Source organism: Ranitomeya imitator, chromosome 5 (genome assembly GCF_032444005.1).
Source record: "Ranitomeya imitator isolate aRanImi1 chromosome 5, aRanImi1.pri, whole genome shotgun sequence".
Taxonomy (NCBI): Eukaryota; Metazoa; Chordata; class Amphibia; order Anura; family Dendrobatidae; genus Ranitomeya; species Ranitomeya imitator.
Window position 1 is genome coordinate 419190150 of NC_091286.1, and position 21336 is coordinate 419211485.

At 42.2% G+C, this 21336-nt stretch overlaps 1 protein-coding gene across 6 annotated transcripts in view; it reads right to left on the reverse strand.

Annotated features, from left to right (window-relative positions):
* The window catches only part of TNK2 (tyrosine kinase non receptor 2), a 348026-nt gene that overhangs the window by 68228 nt on the left and 258462 nt on the right, over window positions 1-21336 (reverse strand). For all 6 annotated transcript variants that reach the window (XM_069727059.1, XM_069727063.1, XM_069727062.1 and 3 more), the window contains 2 exons: window positions 15447-15624; window positions 11610-11680 (listed from right to left, as the gene is read on the reverse strand). In XM_069727059.1, the coding sequence (XP_069583160.1) occupies window positions 11610-11680; window positions 15447-15624 (249 nt within the window). The remainder of the gene's footprint in view (window positions 1-11609; window positions 11681-15446; window positions 15625-21336) is intronic.

Below are 21336 nucleotides of genomic sequence, written 5' to 3' on the forward strand. Positions count from 1 at the left end.
GAGCAGTGCCTAGTAAAAGGTCTACAAACATAAGGATGACCGACCTCGGGGAGATCAAAACATCCAACACCGCGGAGACACCATCACGTGTTTCTCAACGCAGTGATCCAGATCCAGTGGTTATTCCTTCTCGGTGAAAGACCTGGCTATTTATTGCTTGCGTTGAGAAACACGTGATGGTGTCTCCGCGGTGTTGGATGTTTTGATCTCCCCGAGGTCGGTCATCCTTATGTTTATAGACCTTTTACTAGGCACTGCTCCTAATAGCCAGTTTCCTACTCCACACAGATGAGGGGCAAATACCCCGAAACAGCCGTCTGTGGATGGATACCATGTTTTGGCATAGGTGGTTTTCCTTTTTGGATGCTGCCCTTCCCGTGGTTGTTCCTTCCCGATGAAAGACCTGGCTATTTATTGCTTGCGTTGAGAAACACATGATGGTGTCTCCGCGGCTTTTCTACATGCATTTGCATATTAATCCACATTTATGGCATACCCTATCCTGATTAACCGAACTTTTACATTACAAACTTCAGACATACACAAGTTTAGTACATACAGGTGCATCTCACAAAATTAGAATATCATCAAAAGATAGCTTAAATACAAAAGTATCACTGTGCTTGATTGGCCAGCAAACTCGTCTGACCTTAACCCCATAGAATCTGTGAGGTATTGTCAAGAGGAAGATGAGACACCAGACAACAATGCAGATGAGCTAAAGGCTGCTATCAAAGTAACCTGGGCTTCCATAACACCTCAGCAGTGTCACAGGCTGATCGCCTACATGCCATGCCACACTGATGCAGTAACTGATGCCAAAGGAGCCCCGAACAAGTATTGAGTGCATTTACTGAACATACATTTCAGTAGGTCAACAGTTCAGATTTTAAAATAATTTTTTCAAGCTGGTGTTATAAAGTATTCTAATTTACTGAGATAATGACTTTTGGGTTTTCATTGGCTGTAAGCTATAACCATCAACATTCACAGAAATAAACACATGAAATACATCAATCTGTTTGTTATGGCTCTATATAACATATGAGTTTCACTTTTTGTATTTTTGTATTGACGAACTGAAATAAATTAACTTTTTGATGATATTCTAATTTTGTGAGATGCACCTGTATATTTAAAAAACAACAACGTAAAGTCATTGGAATATTACAATTAATTTTGATAAAGTTAAGAGTAAATGTACACAGATTGTATTCTCATCGAAGTACTCAGAAGATTGCAAGCTGCATAGCAAAGGTATTATTTAAAATCTGCAGAAATGGAAGACAAATATTGTGATGTGGATCCCGGAAAAGTAGAGCAAATCTCTCATCTGGGATTACCAGTTTCCGCTGCCAGATAGCCCTGCAGCTGGATCAATCCATCCTCTATTCTTTCACTGACTCAAGAAAGGAAATCCTGGGACAACTGCTGACACTTGTACAGTGTGTCACCAGTCATGGCCCGGCACTGAGCATAGAGGGACATGCGATACTGAGTGGGTGGGTTCTATTTTCAGAGTAACCCCAGACCCAAAAATGCTAACACTGTAGACAGAGGACAGAATAGTGAAGAATCACACAACAATATTAACTCATTCAATTCTTCACTTTACATGATTTATTATAAAGAACAATACATCCCTGTAAGCTTGGTCTACAAAGCATATGCTAACAACAGAATGCATACCGGTATTTGTCAATGTACAGACAAAGAGGGCAGGAAATGACTTGGCCTGCAGCACTTCCTTATACTGTTTTTTTTTTTCTTTTAACTTTTAAAATGATAATTCTCACATATACAAAATCTTTTCTTAAACCATTAATACATAGAAAAAAAATATTTCAAAATTTCAGTAATATTCCAATAATATAAAGGAAAACATCACATGGAGACATATCATACCACTCTAAAAGCAACCCACCTTCACCAGTCATACAGTATTTGTTAATAGGTCAGGCTGTACACACAAGTGAAGGCACAAAACGCAAATGTGTTTTCTAACTTGTACTAGTGTTATGCATGCAACTTACATGAAGAATAAAATGCTTGTCACACACAATATTGTCTGGTCAGTCAACTAACTGCAATAAATACTGTAAAGTGGCTCCCTTAGAGCCATAGAGTGGAGAAAATAGGTATTTGATACACTGCCGATTTTGCAAGTGTTCCCACTTACAAAGAATGGAGAGGTCTGTAATTTTTATCGTAGGTACACAAACTGTGAGAGACAGAATCTAAAAAAAAATCCAGGTAATCGCATAGTACGATTTTTACGTAATTTGCATTTTATTGCATGAAATAAGTATTTTATATAATAGAAAAACAGAACTTAATATTTGGTACAGAAACCTTTGTTTCCAATTACAGAGGTCAGACGTTTCCTGTAGTTCTTGGCCAACTTTGCACACACTGTGGCAGGGATTTTTGCCCACCTCTGCATACAGATCTTCTCCAGATCATTTAGGTTTCAGGGCTGTCTCTCGGCAGCATTGAGTTTCAGCTCTCTCCAAAGATTTTCTATTGGATTCAGGTTTGGAGACTGGCTAGGCCACTCAAGGACCTTGACATGCATCTTACAGAGCCACTCCTTAGTTGAGCTAATTGTGCGTTTTAGGTCATTGTCATGCTGGAAGACCCAACCACAACCTATCTTCAATGCTCTTAACTGAAGGAAGGAGGTTGTTGGCCAAAATCTCACAATAGATGACCCCATAAATCCTCCCTTCAATAAGGTACAGTTGTCCTGTTCCCTTTGCACAAAAGCACCCCCAAAGAAGGTTTTCCCCACCATGCTTCATGGTTGGGACGATGTTCTTGGGGTTGTACTCCTCCTTCTTCCTCAAAAACAGGAGTTGATGCCAAAAAGTTCTATTTTGGTCTCCTATGACCACTTGATCATCTCTCATGCCTCCTCTGAGTCATCAAGAAGGTCATTAGCGAAATTCAAAAGGGCCTGGACATGTACTGGCGTGGGCAGGGGGACCTTACGTGACCTGCAGGATTTTAATCCATGACAGCGTAGTGTGTTACTAAAGGTAAACTAGCAAAGCCACAAAAGCAGGACTAAAAATCCTCCAAAATTCAAGAATTAGTACAGCAGAAAAGGGGCAGTAGATTTACCTGCCAAGGTCTCCGAACAAATGCACTATCAGGATGCAGCAAACCCATGTAGTAAAGATGGCGGCAACACAGGTGCAAAATACTGATAAGACAACTACCCTCAGCCTACCAATTCATGGAGGGGGAGACTGCTTAGTATACAATGGCACAAAAGAGGCTTGTATAGGGCGCTATTCACATACAGGTAATGCACAGTATCTGGTTTACAGCCTTTAGCCGGGGTCACACTTGCGAGTTCAATGCGAGAAACTCGCGCATCAATACCCGGCACTCGGGACTGGAGTGTGAGGCTGCATAGAAATATATGCAACTGCACACTCCGGTCCCGAGTGCCGGCGGCAGTGCAGGGTATTGATGCGAGATGCGGGTATTGAACTCGCAAATGTGACCCCAGCCTATTAGTAACGCCCATACTATTTGATTCAGGTGGGCTGCCCAGCACTATCTAAAAGCATCCCATGTGAACAGACACCCCAGTTTACAAGACCAAAAGTGAGGGGCTTGGCTGCACCCTGAAAAATAAAGTGCAAAAAATACATAAAAATATGTGAGGTATTGGTCGATATTTTGGCCAGGATACAGTCAAGTCCATATATATTTGGACAGAGAACATTTTTCTAATTTTGGTAACAGACATTACCACAATGAATTTTAAACAAAACAATTCAGATGCAGTTGAAGTTCAGATTTTCAGCTTTTATTTGAGGGTATCCACATTAAAATTGGATGAAGGGTTTAGGAGTTTCAGCTCCTTAACATGTGCCACCCTGTTTTTAAAGGGAGCAAAAGTAATTGGACAATTGACTCCAAGGCTATTTCATGGACAGGTGTGAGCAATCCCTTTGTTATGTCATTCTCAATTAAGCAGATAAAAGGCCTGGAGTTGATTTGAGGTGTGGTGCTTGCATTTGGAAGGTTTTGCTGTGAAGTAAACATGCAGTCATAAGAGCTCTCCATAGCTGTTGTAAGGCCTTATCAAGAGGCTCCCACCAGGTATCTCTGGTTGAATCTTCCCTCAGAGTTTTACATAGAACATACCTGGTCCCTACGAGGCTGCATGCCATATATCCTCAGGTTTCTGACAAATGTTTTAGAGGTTGTGACGCACCTGGAGATATGGGTCACACATGGTGGACCTGCCCGGTGGAGACTGATCTATGGCGAGAGGTAAAGCTCTTGGTGGATAAGATGTATGGAAAAGAGACACCAATGAATCCATTGACCTTCCTCCTGGGATTAAAACCGCAGGGAATATCCAAAAATTTACACAGACTTGTGGTCCTGCTGGGAATGGCGACCAAAATACACATAGCGTCAAAATGGAGGTCTCCTTCGCTCTCAATATCTCTTGTCAAAGATAGTGTTCATTCTATCATGATATATGAGCGCATCCAAGCGATGAGAACCGATAGGTGGAACTCCTTTTTTCAAATCTGGTCGCCATGGCTGGAACTACATCCGGATGATCAAATGAAGTTAGCTCTCACCCGTTGACTCTTTTCTTCCACTTTGGTGGACTGAGGGTACCTGACCTGGCCGGTGTTGATGTCCGACTGATATTTCTTGATATGAGAGACATTTTTTTTTTTTGTAAAAATTGTAGAGTGGTTTTATATTGTCCATGATCTTGAGCTTATCTCCTTTTGTTTCTGTCTTGTCTTTAATTAATCAACATTTATAACCCCCTCATATAATACCATGTTATCGTTCATGTTTATGTGATTTCTATATATTCAATACTCCCATGTTGGGAGATCTTTGTGATATCTTTCAAATAAAAATATTGAAACAAAAAAAAAAAAAAAAAAAAAAAAAAAAAAAAAGAGCTCTCCATGCAGGTGAAACAAGCCATCCTAAGGCTATGTGCACACGTTCAGGATTTCTCGCAGAAAATTACTGAGAAAAAAACTGACATTTTGTGCAAGAAATCCGCAAGAAAACCGCATGCGTTTTTGCCACGATCTTGCCGCGGTTTTGATGTGTTTTTGCCGCGGTTTTATCCGGACACTTCTCAATGCATTGTGTAGTGGGAAATCCGAAAAAAAAAAACCCCGCAAAATTAATGAACATGCTGCTGTTTTTACCGCGATGCGTTTTTTTCGTGGAAAAAAACGCATAATGTACACAAAACATGCGGAATTCATTCTAAATGATGGGATGCTTATTGTATGCGGGTTTTTTGTGTGGTTTTATAGCGTTTTTATCGGGAAAAACGTGAAAAAAACGCAACGTGTGCACACAGCCTTAAGCTGCGAAAACAGAAAAAACCCATCCGAGAAATTGCTATAATATTAGGAGTGGCAAAATTGATTGTGGTAATGTCTATAACCAAAATTAGAAAAATGTTGTCTCTGTCCAAATACAGTATATATGGACTTAACTGTATACAAGCTCATAACCCGCATCAAGTGTCCTCACACTTGCGAGTGTGTATGGAAATAGTATGGGCGTCACTGATAGGCTCTAAACCAGATACTATGCATTACGTGTATGTGAACAGAGCCCTATACAAGCCTCTTTTGAGCAACCATATACTAAGAAGTCACCCCATCCATGAATTGGTAGGCTGTGAGCGGTTGTCTTATTATATTGCACCTGTGTTGCCGCCATCTTTACTACATGGGTTTGCTGCATCCTGATAGTGCATTTGTTCGGGAACCTGGGCAGGTAAACACTGCTGACTCTTTTCTCCTGTACTAAAGTTACTAAAGGTAATGTTTGAGACTATGGTCCCAGCTCTCTTCAAGTCAATGACCAGGTCCTCCCGTATAGTTCTGGGCTGATTCCTAGCCTCAGAAACATCCTTACCCCATGACGCGAGATTTGGCATGGAGCTCCACACTGAGTAAAGGCCCCTTCACATTAAGCGACGCTACAGCGATACCGATAACGATGTCGATCGCTGCAGCGTCGCTGTTTGGTCGCTGGAGAGCTGTCACACAGACAGCTCTCCAGCGACCAACGATGCCGGTAACCAGGGTAAACATCGGGTTACTAAGCGCAGGGCCGCGCTTAGTAACCCGATGTTTACCCTGGTTACCATCCTAAAAGTAAAAAAAAAACCAAACGCTACATACTTACCTACAGCTGTCTGTCCTCCAGCGCTGTGCTCTGCTCTCCTCCTGTACTGTCTGTGTGAGCACAGCGGCCGGAAAGCAGAGCGGTGACGTCACCGCTCTGCTTTCCGGCTGACCGACGCTCACAGCCAGTGCAGGAGGAGTGCAGAGCACAGCGCCGGGGACAGACAGCGGTAGGTATGTAGCGTTTGTTTTTTTTTTACTTTTAGGATGGTAACCAGGGTAAACATCGGGTTACTAAGCGTGGCCCTGCGCTTAGTTACCCGATGTTTACCCTGGTTACCAGTGAAGACATCGCTGGATCATTGTCACACACGCCGATCCAGCGATGTCAGGAGGAGTCCAGCGACGAAATAAAGTTCTGGACTTTATTCAGCTACCAACGATCTCCCAGCAGGGGCCTGATCGTTGGTCGCTGTCACACATAACGATTTCATTAACGATATCGTTGCTACGTCACAAAAAGCAACGATATCGTTAACAATATCGTTATGTGTGAAGGTACCTTAAGACTGGCAGTCATCTTGTGTTTCTTCCATTTTCTAATAATTGCACCAACAGTTGTTGCCTTCTCACCAAACTGCTTGCCTATTGTTCTGTAGACAATCACAGACTTGTGCAGGTCTACAATTTTGTCCTTGGTGTACTTAGACAGCTCTTTGTTCTTGGACATGGTAGACACGTTGAAGTGTGATCGAGCGTGTGGACAGGTGTCTTTTATACAGCTAAAGCGTTCAAACAAGTGCAATTACTATAGTTTATGGGTGCAGAGTGGGTTGGCTTCTTAAAGAAAGACTAACAGGTCTGAGCGCCAGAATTCTTGCAGGTTGCTAGGTGATCAAATACTCGTTTCATCCAATAAAATACAATTTAAAAATCATACAATGTGATTTTCAGTTTTTTTAATTTTTAGATTCTGTCTCTCACAGTTGAAGTGTACCTACGATAAAAATTACAGACTTCTCCATTCTTTGTAGGTGGGTAAACATGCAAAGTCAGCAGTGTATCAAATACTTATTTTCCCTACTGAATTAAAGAAGCACTCACATCAAAGTTATTATTATTGTTATCATTCATTATTATAGTGCCATTTATTCTATGCAGCTTCACATGGGAAAGGGGTATATATAATAAAAAAATAAGTACTTTTATCTTGAACAATACAAGTCACCGACTGGTACAGGAGGAGAGAGGACCCTGCAGATGAGGGAACACAGTCTACAAGGAATGGGTGAAGATGCAAGTAGGTGAGGGTAGACCTTGTGATGTAACGGTACAGTGGATTGAGTGTTAATAGTTTGGGATGAGGTCGGACGGGAAAGGGTCAAGTGAACACGTGGTGATATGTGATCTGGAGAGTAGAGAGGAAGATTGGTATTCTGTAATGGTGGAGAAGATGTTTTTGGAGGGGAGCTGAGTAGTTATGAGGAGAGACTGTAAGCCAAAGCTTTCTCTGATGTTGAGGCAAAGTCTTCAGCTGAGATGAGAGAGAGGAGGTACTGGGGGACGGAGAAGAAAATTGAAAGCGTTGAATAGCTGTTTAGGGTTGTGTGAGAGGGAGGATATGAGAGATGAAGGTTTGTTTTGCTGTAGTGAGTGTGGACTTGCAAGTGGTAAGGGACTGTTCGAACGTGATGAAGTGCTTGTTGGAATGGGATCTTTTCCATGTCTACCCTGGAAACCCGACTCAGTTCTTTAGTCAGGCTTGTGTGCCAGGGTATCCTGTTGATTGGGCAAATTTTGGTATGTGTGAGGGGGCGACCAATTCGATTTCTGATGCTGTTGTAGTGTTATATAAAGTGGCGTCAGAATCTGCATTGTGTTAGGAACCTATGTCTGCAAGAAGGAGAAGGGACTCAGAAAGTGAGTGCAAATCGAGAGGTTTGTGATTTCTATGAGGGTGTGCAAGTGTGTGGAGTTGGGATTGTGCATCTGGAGAGTAGAGGGAAGAGAATTCGAGTAGGTTGTGGTCAGAAATGAGGAAAGAGGTGTTAGAAAGTTTAGATCGGGAACAGAGGCAGGTGAAGATGAGAACCAGTGTGCGGCTATTATATATAATAATAATAACAATATATATATATATATATATATATATATATATATATGTATGTATATATATATATATATATATATATATATATATATATAAAACAGCAGCACATGTGCATGAATCTAGGCCATGTGAAAACAGACAAATATTCAATATAGATTATACTTCTCAAAAATATTTTTTTCAAACAATTTTTTTTTCATAAAACTTACAGTAATAGATGAAATGAAGGTTCTTAGCTCATAAATTGGCCAATTCATGTGTGCCCATCAACCATGGCAAGGTGACCTCCCTCTGATGGGTCCTACTCTACCGTACATGCCACTTTTGGGCCACCAGCCTAGAACTATGGACAAAACAGGTCACTCTAGGGCTAAGCCTACAATTTATGCAGGTGCACGTGTTCACATTAGGAGTGCTGGTTGTTTGTTTTTTTCCTCTATTTAGTCACTGGATGCTGGCTGCCTCCAGGCTGATCTTGCACTCCTCCCATTGACCTTGCAGGTGGCCGTAATCAGCTCTACCTGCTCATAAATTGTAGGCTTAGCCCTAAAGTGACCTGTTTTGTCCATAGTTGTAGGCTGGTGGCCCAAAAGTGGCATGTACGGTAGAGTAGGACCCATCAGAGGGAGGTCACCTTGCCGTGGTTGATGGGCACACATGAATTGGCCAATTTATGTGCTAAGAACCTTCATTTCATCTATTACTGTAAGTTTTATGAAAAAAAATTGTGAAAAAATTTGTGAAAAAATATTTTTGAGAAGTATAATCTATATTGAATATTTGTCTGTTTTCACATGGCCTAGATTCATGCACATGTGCTGTTTTTATTTTATCTATATGATGCAGTTTTTGCAGCGTGCATGTGTTCACATAGGAGTGCTGGTCAATGACCCTGATCAAACTTTCACATACCCTGGAGATTTTGGCCTGCTAACATGCACAGAAGTTAACACAAATGGGTCACCTGTGACCTTGTTTACTTGTAATCAGTATGTGTGCATAAAAGCTGAGAGAGTTTCTGGAATCCAGACAGACTCTTGCATCTTTCATCCAGCCACTGACATTTCTGGATTGTGAGTCATGGGGAAAGCAAAAGAATTGTCAATGGATCTATGGGAAAAGGTAGTTGAACTGTATAAAACAGGAAAGGGATACAAAAAGATATCCAAGAAATTGATAATGCCAGTCAGCAGTGTTCAAACTGTGATTAATAAATGGAAAATCATGGGTTCTGTAAAAACAAAACCACAGTCAGGTAGAGCAAAAAAAAAAACGTCATCCACAACTGCCAGGAAAATTGTTAAGGATGCAAAGAAAAACCCACAAATAATATCAGCTGAAATACAGTACTCTCTGAAAACTAGCGGTATGGCTATTTCAAGATGCACAATAAGGAGGCACTTAAAAAGAAATGGGTTGCATGGTCCAGTCACTAGAAGAAAGCCATTACTGTGCAAATGCCACAAAGTATCTCGCCTACAATACACAAAACAGCACAGAGACAAGCCCCAAAACTTCTGGAACAAGGTAATTTGGAGTGATGAGATAAAAATTTAACTTTTTGCCCACAACCATAAACATTACATTTGGTGAGAGGTCAACAAGGCCTATGATGAAAGGAACACCATTCCTACTGTAAAGTACGGAAGTAGATCGCTGATGTTTTGGGGATGTGTGAGCTACGAAGGCACAGGAAACTTGGTCAAAGTAGAAGGAAAGATGAATGCAGCACGTTCGGCAAATACTGGAGGCAAATTTGCAATCATCAGCCCGGAAGCAGCGCATGGGATGTACTTGGATGTTCCAACATGACAACGATCCAAAACATAAGGCCAAGTCGACCTGTCATTGGCTACAGCAGAACAAAGTGAAGGTTCTGAAGTAGCCATCTCAGTCTCCTGACCTCAATATCATTGAGCCACTCTGGGGAGATCTCAAGCGCGCAGTTCATGCTAGGCAGCCCTGAAATTTACAGGAACTGGAGGCTTTTTGCCAAGAAGAGTAGGCAGCTTTACCATCTGAGAAAATAAAGAACCTCGTCCACAAGTACCACAAAAGACTTCAAGCCGTCATTGATGTTATAGGGGACAATACACGGTATTAAGAAATGGGATATGTGAACTTTTGATCAGGGTCATTTGGATGTTTTGGATTGTCATTATGATTTAAAAAGAGAAAATACAGTACTTTGAAAATAAATGGCTTCACCCAACCACTAACCATGAGTGGAGAAAAAGTTTTGGTGTTATCATTCATATTCTCTAAAAAAAAAAAATGGCCAAGAAAGCAAAAATTTAAAGGACATTTCCGAAATTCTTATGAAAACATTTACAGCGCATCCTGCATTGATATACTGTACCCAATTTATTATATACTAGATGATGGACAGAACTTTTTCAGTAAACCTGAGTGAACTACGTCACACTGTGACTGACAGAACTTGTTCAGTAAAAGTGACTGAACTACGTGGCACTGTGACTGCCTGTCGCTGGATTGGTCTAGGGCGGCTGGTGCGACCAATCAGCGATGCGGGATTTCCGTTACAGACAGAATTAGACGATTATATCGATTTTATTAGTAGGAGTTGGTCCATTTTACACCGACTGCACCAAAATGGACACCACCAGCCCAGGCGGAAATTGCGCTTCTGATGTTTTTTTTTGTATTTTTATGTGTTACAGTATGTTTTTTGGTGTTAACCCAGTTTGACCTCAAAAGGGAAAAAATGCTGGAAACAACTGGAGAAATTGATAATATTTTAAAAATGCACCACAGGTAAAACTTATGAATGAGATTTTCAAAAACTCATTAATTTGCTGTAAAACATAAAAAAGCTACATTTGAAAAAGCACCATGGGAATGTTCACACTGAAATTTTTTCTTTAAATTTTAGAGAACAACCATGTGCAAACTATCCAATAACTGGGTCCTCTCTCCTTCTGTACTTCTGTGTGCATTGCATTGCTCATGTTGATTGTACTTGTCTATGTATGGCCTTTTTTCACATGTAAAGCTCCATGGAATAAATGGCGCTATAAAAATGAATAATAATAATAATAATAATAATAACTGCGTTCATAAGGAAATCTGGGTTCCCATTCAAGTGACCAGTGGTTTTTAAAACAGATTAGAAAATAGTTTCAGTAAGTGACATGTCACTTACTGAAGTGGATTCTGTCCAGGCACCAATTCAGGTAGCCACACGGATTAACCATGTTCAATCTGATGATAACCCTGTAATTCTAGCATTGATTTCACTGCAAATACATGTTGGATTTTTCCACAGTGTGAATGTACTCGAGACATTTTCACTTCAGAAAGTAACAAGAATGACTTTGTGGGCAACACTGGCTTACCTTACTCATCCACGACTTACGTTTACACATTGCTTTCCGTCTCTTTACTGCCTCCCAAAGACGCCTCTGGCCTAGAAGGAAAAAAAAAAAAAATTGACTATCTGTAATATCATGTATCCCGCTATCCTAACAAAGTATTCATTAAACGGAACCTGCAGAGGGAAGTTATGGCCAACCGGGGATTATCGAAAGCCGGCCTGGGACGAACAGAAGATTGCCAGACAAGCTTTAATTGAAAATTAGGTTTTCTTGCTGAGATGGCTGCTATGAGGAATGGTGAACACATGGCTTTTTTAACATCCAACTGTTTTGAGTTACACACAAGTTTGCTTGATGCAGTTCCCCAAAAACATAAATCAGTGTTTTCCATAGTACAATGCCCTTGGATTAATAAAAATAAAATTTGTCTCAATATCAAACCACATCTAAATATGGAAAAAATGAAATCAAATTAATACCAGGAAAGCAAATTACTTTCTGAATTGCACTTAAGTAAATACTTGAGGAAATGCTGAGGTGGCAGTATCATAGGAAGAATTCTGCAACCACTAATAAGACAGAAAGTGGAGCAGTTTGCAATCACTAATGACGCAAATAGTTTCTGTTAAAACTGTACAGATATACAACAGAAGATCAATGTCTTGATGGGCAAACACTTCCTCAGGAGTATGGTGTATGTGACTGTGCCATTTTCATGAACTCCCCAAACTCTCTAGCATCTTTGAGATTACTTTAATTAATTGATGGACTAAACATCACTAAATGTAATGGTGAGTAAGGTAAACAAAAGATCCTTTCCGAAGTAGCACTAGGGCTTATGATGTGGACAGATCTATATCTCCTGATATTGGAGAACAACAGGTGCAGCAAACAAGTGTGCTATTGCTCCTTGCCGCATAGAACTGGATCCCATCCTTGGCTCTTTAGGTATGAAAGTAACTAAACAGACCTCACAGCCCATCCACAATGCATTGTCTCTAGTGTTGATCGAATAGCTTCAGATAAGCACTTATATAAAAAGCTACAGGGCTTCCCGATTAGCTGCATTTGGAACCCGGATACCTGGAGTGCTCCCGATAATAGCTGCATCTGGAACCCGGATACCTGGAGCGTTCCCGATAATAGCTGCATCTGGAACCCGGATACCTGGAGCGCTCCCGATAATAGCTGCATCTGGAACCCGGATACCTGGAGCGCACCCGATAATAGCTGCATCTGGAACCCGGATACCTGGAGCGCTCCCGATAATAGCTGCATCTGGAACCCGAATACCTGGAGCGCTCCCGATAATAGCTGCATCTGGAACCCGGATACCTGGAGCGCACCCGATAATAGCTGCATCTGGAACCCGGATACCTGGAGCGCTCCTGATAATATCTGCATCTGGAACCCGGATACCTGGAGCGCTCCCAATAATAGCTGCATCTGGAACCCGGATACCTGGAGCGCTCCCGATAATAGCTGCATCTGGAACCCGGATACCTGGAGCGCACCCGATAATAGCTGCATCTGGAACCCGGATACCTGGAGCGCTCCTGATAATATCTGCATCTGGAACCCGGATACCTGGAGCGCTCCCAATAATAGCTGCATCTGGAACCCGGATACCTGGAGCGCTCCCGATAATAGCTGCATCTGGAACCCGGATACCTGGAGCGCTCCCGATAATAGCTGCATCTGGAACCCGGATACCTGGAGCGCTCCCGATAATAGCTGCATCTGGAACCCGGATACCTGGAGCGCTCCCGATAATAGCTGCATCTGGAACCCGAATACCTGGAGTGCTCCCGATAATAGCTGCATCTGGAACCCGGATACCTGGAGCGCACCCGATAATAGCTGCATCTGGAACCCGGATACCTGGAGCGCTCCCGATAATATCTGCATCTGGAACCCGGATACCTGGAGCGCTCCCAATAATAGCTGCATCTGGAACCCGGATACCTGGAGCGCTCCCGATAATAGCTGCATCTGGAACCCGGATACCTGGAGCGCTCCCGATAATAGCTGCATCTGGAACCCGGCTACCCGGAGCGCTCCCGATAATAGCTGCATCTGGAACCCGAATACCCGGAGTGCTCCCGATAATAGCTGCATCTGGAACCCGGATACCCGGAGCGCTCCCGATAATAGCTGCATCTGCAACCCGGATACCTGGAGCGCTCCCGATAATCAGGAGTCCGGCACCGCAGCTGCATGTGTCACGGCTGTGTGACAGTAACAACACAAGCATGGAGATCCTGTTTGTTGGGCTCTCCATGTATGTGTTGTGACTGTGAAACTGCCGCAACACAACCAGCTGCGGCACCAAACATCTGATTATCGGGAGCGCTCCAGGTATCCGGGATCCAGATGCAGCTATTCGGTAAGCACTATAGCTATTTGGATAAGTGCTTATCTGAAGCTATTCGATCAACACAAATTGTCTCCACATGCAGGCAGAGCAGGTGTAGTGTGTCATCCTTTAGTGCTCTCTGCAGTGACAGGTGAAATAGAAACTGTGATAAAATAGTTACAATTTCGATAAGCAGGATTTATTCCAAACTTGTCATATAAATGTGCACTATTTAAAGGTTAGAAACTACCGTACTTTAGAACTTAACATTAATAGGTTTTGGGTCATGGCTGCATCCTTTGAATTTTGTAGCACATGAAGAGAAATGTTTCTTCCTGCTGGAGCTCTTTCCCTTTGGTCAAAATGTGAAGATTGCAGCGGTCACGTGAGGACCCGTTGATGTTGGGACACCAGAGGAAAATGCAGTACCCAATGTGGAGGAGCGGCACCAGTGAGGTAAGAGAGTGTAGGTAACTGTTTTTTTTGTTGGTTTATATTTCTAACTCCACACTGAGCCCACTGAGGTTAAAGACTAACAAACCTTTCTGATTTTTCTTACTTGGCAAGCGCTGGAATTGCCTGCAGATCGGTGGGCATTTGGGTACAATCTACTGATCCATACACCGGTCTGTGTATGCATCAGCTAGGCGCTACGGTCTGCTGAGCTGCGCACTTCTCGCGGGTCTATTGTGCAGTCGGTGGGTGTTTCAGGGCCCCCAATCCCACTGATCTGCAGAAAATACAAGGGCTTGCTAAAAGTTCAAAATCAGTTATAAAGTTTAGTCACTCTAAATTTTACAGTAGTGGACAACCCTTTTAATTGGCTAACATATTAGTATATATTTTTTTTTAATAATTGTATCCTAAGCTCTGAAAACCCCATGCACAGCAACAGCACATAACTCCCTTACATTTCACATGAATGAATCATTAGAGTTGAGCAAAGTAATTCTGCACATCAGCACTCTCTTGCGTCTGGACCAAGGTCCTGCAAACTTTCTCAGCTGGCACATGAATGCAGGCTTCCTGGATGTCTCTGGTGTTCACAAGGCCCCTGCAACATAATGACGTTGTGGCACAATACAAATCATGAAGCCATCCGAGTGCTGTCAGAGAAGTTCGTACGACCCTTGTCTGGGTGCCCAGACTACCAATATGGGGGCAGGACCACTGAATCCTTTTTCTCATCTCTGTGAATCATTCAATGAAAGCAATAAACAGTTGTCCCATGATTAGTGCCGTGGTCACCTAATATCACTGGGGGTGACATACTGCCGCCAGGTAGAGAGGATCGGCATAGGGCACAATTGTCGATTGAAATATGCTAATAAATTATCTGTTCTAATAAATGAAGCACACAATGATTTAAATGGAGAGTAAAAGCTTACAGTTTCCATAAGATATCGATCACTGTAAAGTACATAAAAAAAAAAATATATAAAAAAAATTTCCATAGCTTATTTTAGTATGTGGACAGATAACTAGCAAATTAGTTGGCTCACCAGGACGGCCCATGCCGATTTTCTCCAGATCTTCATTCTTGACGTAATCAAAATGGGAAAGACGCGTGATGTTCAGGTCATCACGTATACGTAGGAAATACTGCTGCAGCTGCACCTCGCTCAAGAGCTCCAGAAGCCATTCTGAGCCCTCATCTGCCTGCATGCTACTGCCCAACCTCTGTGAAAAAAGCAAAGAAAATCGAAATCAGACACTTGTCAGATATGTGATGCCCGATTCCATGAATGGAACCTTAAATGGTGATATAGAGGCTTTTTATTCATTATAATTCCAGAGACAGATCTTCCTTGGCGTGTGAAAACCTGTGGGAAGCAGAGGGCTCTAAAGAGAAGGAGATTAGGGCCATAAAATCTGTCAACACTATCAGGAGAATGGCCAGTGTATGTGATCTGTCCTGTGAAGCCAAGAGCCTGTGTAAGTTTTCACACTTCTCACAGATTTCCATTTGTTATGGGAAGGCAGCACAGGTTGCTGCAGCAACAGAAACGGATATACACTATATGATTATAGTGCCTTACACAGAGCACAGAAAGGCTCTCCAGCTCAGAAGAGCAGCGACCTGGCCCTAATGCCCTCACCTACCCGGTATACGGCCAGAGGAGGCAGCTGAAGCCTGTGGCCACTATAGCCCTGTACTGTTTGAAGTCTTCCTTCTGTCAAGCTGATAAAAGCCATTTTGACCTACTGAGAACAATATGGATGCCAATACAGTATCTACAGGAGTTGCCCCCCAGCTTTCCCACACCCATTAAATGGTTACTCGCTTTAGACAATACCTACTTGCTACTAGTCCTTGATTAGCAGATCACAATGTCCCTCTGTTGTGACCACAAGCAATTAGCTGTAATGTGGGGAAAGCGGTTCGTAAATCTTTGATTTCTCTGCAGTGCCACCTTGGGGGAAATGGAGCATTGCACGGTTCCGATTCCAGTAAGTGGATCGTAGGCGTAACATAATACAGGATCGGGTCTTCAGAACGAGAGATACTGGATATCTTTATCAGGGCTGTGGAGTCGGAGGTAGTTTTGGTTGGAGTCGGTAGAAATGTACCGACTCCAGCTTTAAAAAAAATGTATTAATATTTCATAATTGAACTTTCATATGAATTTTATAAATGTTACCCAAATACATATGTTCTATCAAACTATGAACAACAGAGATAAGCAGTTCTGCTGGAGATAGAGACACTTCTAAAGGTACCGTCACATTAAGCGACGCTGCAGCGATATAGACAACGACGTCGATTGCTGCAGCGTCGCTGTTTCGTCGTTGTGTGGTCGCTGGAGAGCTGTCACACAGGCAGCTCTCCAGCGACCAACGATGCCGAAGTCCCCTGGTAACCAGGGTAAACATCGGGTTACTAAGCGCAGTGCCGCGCTTAGTAACCCGATGTTTACCCTGGTTACCATTGTAAATGTAAAAAAAACCAAAAACACTACATACTTACATTCCGGTATCTGTCGCGTCCCCCACCTTCAGCTTCCCTGCACTGTGTAAGCACCGGCCGTAAAGCAGAGCGGTTTACGGCCGGCCGGCGATGACACAGGATGCAGGAGGAGTGCAGGGAAGCGGACGCCGGGGGACGCGACAGACACCGGAATGTAAGTATTTAGTGGTTTTTTTTTTTACATTAAGGCTGTGTTCACACGTTCCGGTTTTTTCGCGGTTTTTCCCGATAAAAACGCTATAAAACCGCAAAAAAAACCGCATACAATAAGCATCCCATCATTTAGAATGAATTCCGCATGTTTTGTGCACATGATGCGTTTTTTTCCACAAAAAAAACGCATCAGGCACAAAATCCGGACATGCTCTATCTTTTTGCGGATTTCCCACTCCAAAATGCATTGGGAAGTGTCCAGAAAAAACCGCGACAGAAACGCGTCAAAAACACGGCAAAAAAGCATGCGGTTTTCTTGCGGATTTCATGCAGAAAATGTCCGGAATTCTCAGGAATTTTCTGCATGAATTCCTGAACGTGTGCACATAGCCTAAGAAGTATTATCCTTTCAACAACAGTGTTTATTGCATATTTACTTATAAGTGTTTATAAAAGTTTATAAAAGTTATTTGCTATATTCTAATTGTATTCTAATAAATATAGTTTTTGCTCTAAGTGGTCTGATTACTTATATAATGGTGAGAAACTGAATAAGCACGATGTTAATATTTGACAACAGTAAATTTATTGTTACGAACTGGCCATTTATGAAGGAGTCGGAGTCAGAGCCGGAGTCGGAACCTGATAAAATCCAGGAGTCGGAGTCGCAACTGTGGCTTACTGACTCCACAGCCCTGCTCTTTATCACTACTCGGAATTACTACTCTGGCCAAGAGATGAGGATCCAACACAGAAACCCTTCAAACATTTAATAATAAGAATAAATATTTTTATTTCTATAGCAGCAACATATTCTGCAGCACCTTACAATTAAGCGGGGACATGAACAGACAGTAAAGACCATACACAGTAACACATAGTTCACCAGTTACAGGAGTGAGGGTCCTGCTCACAAGCTACAATCTATAAGGAAATATGGGGGACACAATAGGTAGAACGTGCTCGTCATGTATGGTCCTGCCATCATTATATAATAGGGGTTTTCAGATAATGCTGCATGATCCGGTCATCAGCCGGTATCTAAGTGCAGTTACCAAGTGCTACTGGGTTCGTGGAGGTTGTGGAGACAGATGAATAGGAGGGAGCAGATTTTGAGGAAACTACAGAAAAAGGGAACAAGGAAAAGTTAGATTAGTGAAGCGAGGTGACACACTTGTCTACATGGGTTTCACATCCTGCTCTACCATTTTTTGCACGCACTTTTTGCTTTCTATGGGTAATAAAATGCTGGAAAAATGCTTGAAGAATTTCCATGATGCAGTTTTAAAAAATGCAGCAGATTCTCATTTCAGACAGGGGAAAAAAAGGCACTGTGAAAGTTCAAGTCACCCAGACATACATCTTTTTGGAGCATTCTGATTTTTTTTTTTTTTAATCAAAAATAAAAAAAAAAAGTAGTTTCTTCATTATTCAATGGAGTGAAAAAAAATAATAACCAGAAATTCACTGGAAAAAACAAAACATGTCTCAACACGAGAAGACCCTACAAAAAACACAGTTGTCAAAAACTGTCAAGAAAATACGGGGGAAAAAAAACCATTCAAAAGACACATCACAAACTTGGGAGGTGGGGTGGGAGGTCGCCCGAGTTTAACCCCTTAGTGACAGAGCCAATTTGGTACTTAATGACCGAGCCAATTTTTACAATTCTGACAACTGTCATTTCATGAGGTTATAGCTCTGGAACGCTTCAACGGATCCCACTGTTTCTGAGGTTGTTTTTTCGTGACATATTGTACTTCATGTTATTGGTAACATTTCTTCAATATTACTTGCGATTATTTATGAAAAAAACAGAAATATGGCGAAAATATTTACGTTTTTGCAATTTTCAAACTTTGAATTTTTATGCCCTTAAATCAGAGAGAGATGTCACACAAAATAGTAAATAAATAACATTTCCCATGTGTCTACATCAGCACAATTTTGGAAACAACATTTTTTTTTTGTTAGGAAGAACAACATTTTTTTTTGTTAGGAAGTTATAAGGGTTAAAAGTTGACCAGCGATTTCTCATTTTTACAACAAAATTTACAAAACCATATTTTTTTTAGGGACCATCTCACATTTAATGAAACTTTGAGGGATGTACATGAAAGAAAATACCCAAACTTGACACCATTCTAAAAACTACATCCCTCAAGGTGCTCAAAACATAAAAAAAAAAAACACATTTTTTTTTACACAAAAATGATCTTTTCGCCTACAAATTCTTATTTTCACAAGGGTAACAGGAAAAATTAGACCACGAAAGTTGTTGTGTAATTTCTCCTGAGTATGCTGATACCCCATATGTGGGGGTAAACCGCTGTTTGGGCGCACGACAGGGCTTGGAAGAGCAGCGCCGTTTGACTTTTTCAATGCAGAATTGGCTGGAATTGAGATCGGACACCAAGTCGCGTTTCGAGAGCCCCTGATGTGCCTAAACAGTAGAAACCCTCCACAAGTGACACCATTTTGGAAACTAGACCCTTTAAGGAACTTGTCTAGATGTGTGGTGAGCACTTTAAACCCCCAAGTGCTTCACAAAAATTTATAACGTAAAGCCGTGAAAATAAAAAATCCTTTTTTTTTTCTCAAAAATGATTTTTTTTTAAGCTCGCAATTTTTTATTTTCTCAAGGGTAACGGGAGAAATTGATCGACAAAATTTGTTGTCCAGTTTGTCCTGAGTACGCTGATACTCCATATGTGGGTGGGGGACCACTGTTTAGGCACACATCGGGGCTCGGAAGGGAAGTAGTGACGTTTTAAAATGACTTTGATGGAAGGGTCTGCGGGCGTTATGTTGCGTTTGGAGAGCCCCCCAAAAGTTGTTGTCCAATTAATCCTGAGTACACTGATACCCCATATGTGGGGGTAAACCACTGTTTGGGCGCACGGTAGAGCTCAGAAGGGAGGGAGCACCATTTGACTTTTTGAGCGCAAAATTGGCTGTCGCGTTTGGAGATCCCCTGATGTACCTAAACAGTGGAAAACCCCCAATTCTAACTCCAACCGTAACCCCAACAAACCCCTAAAACTAATCCCAACTCATAACCCTAATCAAAACCTTAACCCCAAAACACCCCTAACCCCAACCCTAACGCCAAAACACCCCTAACCCTAATCCCAACCCTAATCAAATCCCTAAACCCAACACACCCCTAATCATAATCTCAACCCTAACCTCAAACCTAACCCTAATCCCAAATGTAACCATAATGCCAACCCTAACCTCAAACCCAACCCTAACTTTAGCCCCATCCCTAACCCTAACTTTAGCCCCAACCCTAACTTTAGCCCCAACCCTAACCCTAACTTTAGCACCAACCCTAACTTTAGCACCAACCCTAACTTTAGCCCCAACCCTAATTGGAAAATAGAAATATACTTTTTTTATTTTATTATTTTTTACTTAATAAGGGGGTGATAAAGGGGGGGTATTTAATTTTTGTTTTATTTTGATCACTGTGATAGGATCTCACAGTGATCAAAATAAAACAAGAGGAAGAATCTTCCTCTGCCGGCCCGCAGATCACGGCACTACGCCCGCCATTTTCTTCCCGTAGGAAGAAGCCGGCGGCCAGGAGGGGACTAATGAGGACCCAGGGACACCGGTAAGTATAACAGGGTTCCCGATCTCCCTATTTCTCTGTGCGATCACATCAGAGGACAGAGAATAAATGGTTAATTACCGGCGATCGCAAAACCGGGGACGGTAAAAACCGACCCCGATCATGTTCTTTGGGGTCTCGAATACCCCTGTGTTGTGAATTCTGTTGTCAAGCTCCCTCCTGTGGTCATGAATGGTACTTCGGCTGGTTCTGTCCATGGGCTTCCTCTGGTGGTTGTGAGTGGGGCTGCGGCTTCTGAGTTTCCTTCCACAAGTGACGAGGTTAATTCGTTAGCTGGCTGCTCTATTTAACTCCACTTAGATCATTGCTCCATGCCACCTGTCAATGTTCTAGTATTGGTCTAGTTCGCTCCTGGATCGTTCTGGTGACCTGTCTTCTCCAGCAGAAGCTAAGTTCCTGCTTTATTTTCTCTTGTTTGCTATTTTTTGTCCAGCTTGCTATTTTGATTTTTGTCTTGCTTGCTGGAAGCTCTGGGATGCAGAGGGGCGCCTCCGCACCGTGAGTCGGTGCGGAGGGTCTTTTTGCGCTCTCTGCGTGGTTTTTTGTAGTTTTTGTGCTGACCGCAAAGTTACCTTTCCTATCCTCTGTCTGTTCAGTAAGTCGGGCCTCTCTTTGCTAAAATCTATTTCATCTC